Consider the following 7,367-nt stretch of genomic DNA (forward strand, 5'->3'; position numbering starts at 1 on the left):
TTTATAGGTCAGGTAACCATGCCAGGTTGAATCTATCACAATGTATTTTCATCTGATTGCTACCATATCAATTCAGTATTTGAATGCCTAGGTACTGGTGGCTCATGCCAGTAGTTCTAGCTACTTAGAAGGCTGAAATCTGAGGACCATGGTTCAAAGGCAGCCTGGGCAAGAAAGTCTATGAGACTTTTATTTCCAGTTAAATACCAAAAAGCTGAAAGTGGAGAAGTGGCTCAAGTGGTAGAGTGCTAGCCTTGAGTACAAAAACTTAAAGCTCACGGACAGTGCCCAGACTGAGTTCAACCCCCAGAACAGACAACAACATTTAATATTTGAATCTGTATTTTAACAGGTTTAACATTATGTGTCAGAATTCTTACATAAAAGAATTGAGATGTAAACTCTAGGCCTTTGCCTTTGCTTATTTAACTGATTACTTATATGTAAATTTTATCAATACTAATAAAAAGCATGAAAGAACACAGGACAGCCACAATTAACTTCCATGTATGTACATCTAAAGTTTGCCCCCAAATAACATCAGAGATGTTGAAGAAGTTTTTATAGATGTTTTACATATATAAACACATAAACATAAGCTTTTTCCCATTTACAGGTTTCTCATATGTAGCCCAATACTTTAAATACATTTATTTGAACAAAATATGCAGACTTCATTAATCTGCTCATTAGGGAGGTAAGCTTCTTTCCTTGTTTAAATTTATGGTCTTATTTTCTAAATACACTATGAAGTGTATTAGGTTTGTCATAAAACCTTTCCCTCTTACCCCCAAACTGGAAAAACTCACCACAAGTGTCCTTAGTCTGCTAGTAGATATCCAAGATGATCATGAGCTTCTAACATTTCTCCTCTCTAGTCCCACATATTTTTTAAACCATGTTTTTCTTTCCCTAGAGAAAAAGTTTGTTCAAGTTTTCTTTGTTTGAGGACTAGAGTATTTTTGGAACTGGAACTTTGAACTAAATGACAAAAATATTCTGCAACACTATCACCTGATTGTTTAAGGTCTCCACACTAGTGAGGAATGGTTTGGTAGGCTGTAATATTGTCCCACTTCAGTGGCTCCCAGTGTGCCCATGATATGTAAATTGCCAGGAGAGCTTGTTAAAACTCAGGAATCCGCGATCCACATTCAGAAATTTGGATGCAAATGGTCTCATGGGACACCCAGGAAGTTGAATGTCTGCCAGAAACCTAGATGCTGCTGTAAATGGTCTGAGCACCACATGTGGAGAACACTTGGTTAATTCATGTATTTCTAAAGATAAATACACTTATTTTCCCCTACATACATTAATCTGAAATTTCAGGCGTGTTGTAAAACTAGAAATTAATGCTTATATTCATCTATGAAACTGGATTTATATGTTGAATCTCAGATTTGAGTGGTTAGGTTGGTGATCCATTATGATGCTAAGGATGGTGAAAATGTGATAGTGAATGATATGTGATGTAGCAAATGCAAATATGCGACAGAGTGATTAAAATAGTGAAATCCTGTTAAAGGAGCATTGTCACCTGGGAAGATCACACCTGGGAAGATAGATTGAAATTGACTAAAATCTTTGCAGCAGCTTTCTAAGTTATTGGAAATAAATGTAAATCCACATTCTCTTGGTGATTTCTGAGTACTCCTCCTACTTTTATAGGCATTGTCAATTTTCTGTACAAGATCCTATCATCCGTAAATGGGAATAACTTGATGTCTTTATTTCCTGCTTGAGTCCCCCTTCTTTCTTTCTCTTGCTTTATTGATCCAGCTCAGAATTCAAACACTATTCAATAAGAATGCAGAGGTAGACATGTTTGTCTCCTTTCGAACTTCAGAGGCAATGATTTCAATTTTTTCATTTAGCACAAGGTTAGGTTGTGCATATATAACTCTTGTTATTTAAAGGGACAATCTTTGTGTTCTTAGTTTCTCAACGGATTTTATCCTAAATGGATATTGAATTTTGTTAAAGATTTGGTTGTATCTATTGAATTGATCATATGATTTTTGTTCTTATGTGTCATGTTACATTTTTGAATTGGTATAATTTGAACTATTCTTACATATATGGAATGGTGCAAACAATATTTGTGCATGATATTTTATTACTCTATTTTTGAAGTGGCATGTTTTTGTAATATGGGGGTGGTGATGGTTACTTATTGTATTTCTATACAATCACAAAGTGCACTTTAAAAAAAATTATAATGTACTTAGATCTACTTCAGCTTAAGGTATGAAGCTCCTAGTCTTGCCTGGAAATAAATACATGAATCTAGGACAAAGCTGCTCTTAAGACTTTCCTAACATGCGAGACATCCATAAAGACCCTGTCAGAAAGAAGAGACCAGGGAATTTGAATGATTTGAAAGATCTAGATAGCTGTAAATCATACCTAGCAGAAACACATGTAGTGTTTACTTTTCTGAGGCCATGTGAGCTGTACTCTATTTCCACAGTGACATCTAAGGGATAGACTGATTCCATATCACTTGGGACCATGCCCTTCACTGGACAAGTTATCCACTGTTTAAACTTCTCAGTAGGTATACATCAGATCTCTCCCTTTCTCTATGGTCATCTCCCACCCTGACATTATGACCATGTGTTTATATGCTCTCTGACCTACTGTTTTGTCCTAATTATAATCCAATGTAATTCCCCAGTGTGATTCAATGTGGAATAACATGCTACCTTTCATGACAGTGCCTCACTCTATACCTCTCTGAGAGATTAGAAGCCATAAACTATCTTTCTCCTGCTTGTCTTACAGGACAAGTCACTATCACACCTAATCCCCAATATGAGTTTAAAGGGTGTGGGATATATTGGCTTATTTTGTAACAAAATTGCTGTTCTGTTTCCAGAAGTGCTGCCCTTTCTTTCTTTCTTTTTCTTTTTCAAAATAAGCAACCATGGGACCTATGTTTCTTTGGGCCTGGCTTACTTCACTTAATATAATTTTTTCCAAGTCTTTCCATTTAGTTATGTGGAAAACGAACTTTACAACTTTGGTGGGGGGGGGAAGGAGGGCTGGGTGGAGGGGTGCGAGGAGGATGGAATGGGAAGGGGAACCAAAGGAGGATGCTACAATGCTTGATAAGAAATGTACTCATTATCTTGCCCATGTAATTGTAACCCCTCTGTACAGTATTTTCACAATAAAAAAAATAAGCAAAATTGGGGCTGAAAAGGTGGCTCAGTGGTAGAGTGCTTGCCTTGCATGCACAAGGCCCTGGCTTTGATTCCTCAGCACCACATAAGCAGACAAAAAAAGCAGGAAGTGGCACTGTGGCTCAAGTGGTAGAGTGCTAGCCTTGAGCTGAAGAGCTGAGGGACAGCACCCAAGCCCAGAGTTCAGGCCCCAGGACTGGACCCCCCGCCCCCTCCAAAAAATAAGCAAAATCACCAGGTGCTGGTGGCTCATGCCTGTAATCTTAGTTGCCCAGGAGGCTGAGATCTGAGGATCATGGTACAAAGCTATCCTGGGTAGGAAAATGTATGAGACTCTTATCTCCAATTAAACACTCCTCAAACTGGAAGTGAAGCTGTGGCTCAAAGTGGTAGAGCACTAGCCTTGAGCAAAAAAATCCCCGGGACAATGTCCAGGCCCTGAGTTCAAGACCCAGAAGCTAAAGAAAAAGCAGAATCTTTGAACAAACACTTTACAAGTAAATTACATGAATGAATAAAAAAATCCATGAAAAAAGAATCACACTCATTAATTAGTAGAGCAACACAAATCTTTAGTTCAGTGGTATGTCCACTATATATATTCTTTCCAGAAGCCTTTACACATCAATGGGTGGAATTAACTAATACAAGGTTTTTAGTAAGGTGAAAGAAGATGCTGGATGGTTATCTCAGCCAGTAATGAAATAGTACTATTTTATAGTTGATATACGTATATAAAACTCCAGATTCTGGAGACAAAGCATTTTCAAAGCGAGAAAAGAAAAACAAACAACCCACTTGATGTAGACAACAGATGGTTGAGTGTTGTCTTTTGATCCAACTACCCAATCTATGTCTTTTGATGGGAGAATGAAGTCCCTTAATATTGGATGTTAAGATTCAGAGTATGTGGTATCACATTACCCACCCCCCTAGATTTCTTGATTTGTCTCTTCTTTTCCTCCATGTTCATCTGCTTATCTCGTAGGGTTTATTTTCTCTACCTATTTATGTTCATGTTGATTTTCTGTATGAGGGATGTCTTTAGTTATCTTCTGTAGTTTTAGTTGTTTGTCATGGAATTTTCACTTAGGTAAAAGCTTGGCTGGATACAGTATTCTCGATTAGCAATTGTTTACTTTCAGTGCTCAAAATGATTTTAAATGAAGTCAGGCCCAGAGATACAAAGAATGCATGTTTTCTCTCATATGTGGAAGCTAGATCTAATTTATAAACATCAAGCAAACACATACAGGACTGAATGGAAGTATACATAAACATGTTAACCAAAATATGGTATTTGCAAAGGAGAATTCAAAAATGAACCAACAGTTCAACAAAATGAATACCAAGAAACTAGTGCTTGAAAGGTATGGGGTTGGTTCAGGGGAAGAGTTAGGTGAACGAAGAGAGGAAGGAGGGTGGGAGAATGCAGTCGTAACATTCAATGAATACCCTATAAAACTAGGCAAATTAAGGGGAAAGGTTTGGGTTGTGGGAAGTAGGGATAATGATGAAAGTAGTGATATCAGTGAAGATGTATTATACTTATAAACTGATTTGTTGAATGGTAACCTCATTGTACAACTACTTTAAGAGATAAAAATGCAATTAAATATAGATGTAAATTCTGATATAATTTTACTAACTGTAGAAATCTTTTTACTCTTCTAGAGTCTTAATTTCCTAAAGTAATGATGATAATACTTGCATCAATGCTCTGTAATTAGTAAATTAACATGACATAACATTCACAGGTAGCTATTGTGATCATCTGTATAATAGTTGCTGGACTTCCTTAATACAGGTCAAAGACTACACTCAGAAGGAAGAAGGAGGAGGAAGGAAGAGAAGGGTGGGGGAAAACCTAGTTTGAATCAGAACCACTTTATTTTTAAAAAACTTAATGAAAATCAATTTCCTCTTAATTTAGTGTCTTCATTAGAAAGGGGACAATATAGCCAAAGACTTGTTTACTGGGCTTTAGAAAATAATGAATATAAAGCACCTGTCCATTTATTATGGGCAGAATACATTATGCAAGCAGCTATTATAATATTTAATAAGAAGGGAGAAATAATGTACATTTACCATATATAAAAAATCTTTGATATATATATATTTATATTACTGATATACTATCGCATGAAGTTGGCTTAACTGATGTCAGTTTGTGATTCATTTGTTAAAATCAACTATAAATTATGTTGGCCATGTCACAAGCCAATTATCTTTCCTTTATTTCACATTTTAAAAAAATAACACCTGGTTTGGGCTGGGAAGGTGGCTCAGTGGTAGAGCACTTGCTTTGCATGTATGAGGCCCTGGGTTCGATTCCTCAGCACCACATGAGCAAAAAGAAAAAAGCCGGAAGTGGCACTGTGGCTCAAGTGGTAGAGCACTAGCCTTGAGCTGAAGAGCTGAGGGACAGTGCCCAGGCCCAGAGTTCTGGCCCCACAACCAGACCCCCCAAAAAAAGAAAAAACAAAACAAAAAAACACCTGGATTGTTGAAAAGGAAAAAAGCCATTATTTTTAGAAGCAAGGTATCATACATTTTTGAAAACTTGTATCTTGGGAACATAAAACTTAGAAAAGATAGCTGGACACTGGTGGCTCACACCTCTAATTATAGCTACTCAGGAGGCTGAGATTTGAGGATCACAACTAGAAGCCAGCCAGGACAGGGAAGTCCACAAGACTTTTATCTGAGGTGGAGCTGTGGCTCAAGTGATAGCACACCAGCTTTGAGCACAAAAGCCCAGGCACTGTATTCAAGCCTCACAACCGACACCCCTCCCCCACTCAAAAAATCATAGTAAACTTGGATTGGAGTCCTGGAAAGAAATATGACTCAAACGCTTTCCAATCTGGAACATAGTAACAATGCCATTTGATCAGTATGGCTGTTTAAAGCTTAAACAGGGATTTTAAATACACCATTCTCTGAGAAAATTCTTCTTTAGACAGCAACTTTCTCAGAGCTGCCTTCATAGCTTCGTTTCGCAAACTGTAGATGACTGGATTGAGTGTGGGAGGAATCACAGTGTAGAATATGGAGAACATGAGGTCCATAGCGGATGGGGAGTCAGAAGGGGGCCTGAGAAATTCAAAGCCTGCCGTTGAGAGGAAGAAGGTGACTACAAACAAGTGTGGCAGGCAAGTGGCGAAGACCTTGGTGCGGCCCTCGGCCGATGGGATTTTCAGCACGGTTGAGAATATGTGAACATAGGAGAGCATGATGGAGATCAGACAGAGGAACGCCATGGAGGTTGTGAATGCAGCCATGGCAAGCTCACGAACGAATTCATAAGAACAAGCTAGCTTCAACATTTGAGGAACATCACAGAAGAACTGGTGGATCACCCGCTCCCCACAAAGAGGAACAGAGAAGTTCACAGCGGTATGTGCTAGCCCCGAGAGCCCTCCAGCACTCCATACAGCCATCACGGCCCGGCTGCAAGCCTTTGGGTTCATAATGGTCTCGTATTGCAGTGGTTGGCAGATGGCTGCATACCGGTCATATGACATCACTGTGAGGATGGCCACTTCTGATGATGCCAGGGCAATGAAGAAGAAAACCTGAAGAACACATTGACCAAGGGAAATATAACCATTGCCCATAAATGAGTTTGCAATGGACTGGGGGACTGTGACAGAGATGAAGCAGAGGTCCAGAAGAGAAAGATGCTTCAGGAAGTAATACATGGGAGAATGCAAACGGTGATCCAACGTAATTATGGTGATGATGAGGAGGTTGCCTGTTAAAGCCAGCAGGTATATCATCATGAAGAGCAGTGCATATAAAACCTGAAGCCTTCGATCATCAGAAAACCCCATGAGGAGGAATCCAGTCTCTGAGGTCAAGTTGATCATGGTTACTGAAGACTCAAAGCTTATTTCTCTGTAAGAAGCCAAAGAAGAACAAGAAAATAATGTGTGGTATTTCCGATAGCTATTTGTTAATTATCACAGTTTCCTTACCACAGAGTTACTGAAATTGGAACAAAATTGTCACTACTGTGGTTAATCTTCAATTCTAGAAAAAAAGTATTAGCAATAATTCAGAAATCAAAAGTTAGAATGTAGGCAACAAGTCTTTAGCTTTTTTTTTTTTTTTGAAGCATAGTTGTCAGAGCTGGAAAACTTGATTGTAATACTAGAAGTGACTTTGCCTTCA

At 38.4% G+C, this 7,367-nt stretch overlaps 1 protein-coding gene across 1 annotated transcript; it reads right to left on the reverse strand.

Moving 5' to 3' along the window:
* Positions 1-6,097: 6,097 nt before the first annotated feature.
* LOC122111443 (olfactory receptor 14J1) lies at positions 6,098-7,063 on the reverse strand. Its single transcript, XM_042684278.1, has one exon. The coding sequence runs from the start codon at positions 7,061-7,063 to the stop codon at positions 6,098-6,100; it is 966 nt and encodes a 321-aa protein (XP_042540212.1).
* Between the last annotated feature and the right edge of the window lie 304 nt (positions 7,064-7,367).

This window comes from Dipodomys spectabilis, unplaced genomic scaffold (genome assembly GCF_019054845.1).
Source record: "Dipodomys spectabilis isolate Male_0828 unplaced genomic scaffold, ASM1905484v1 ptg000085l, whole genome shotgun sequence".
NCBI lineage: Eukaryota > Metazoa > Chordata > Mammalia > Rodentia > Heteromyidae > Dipodomys > Dipodomys spectabilis.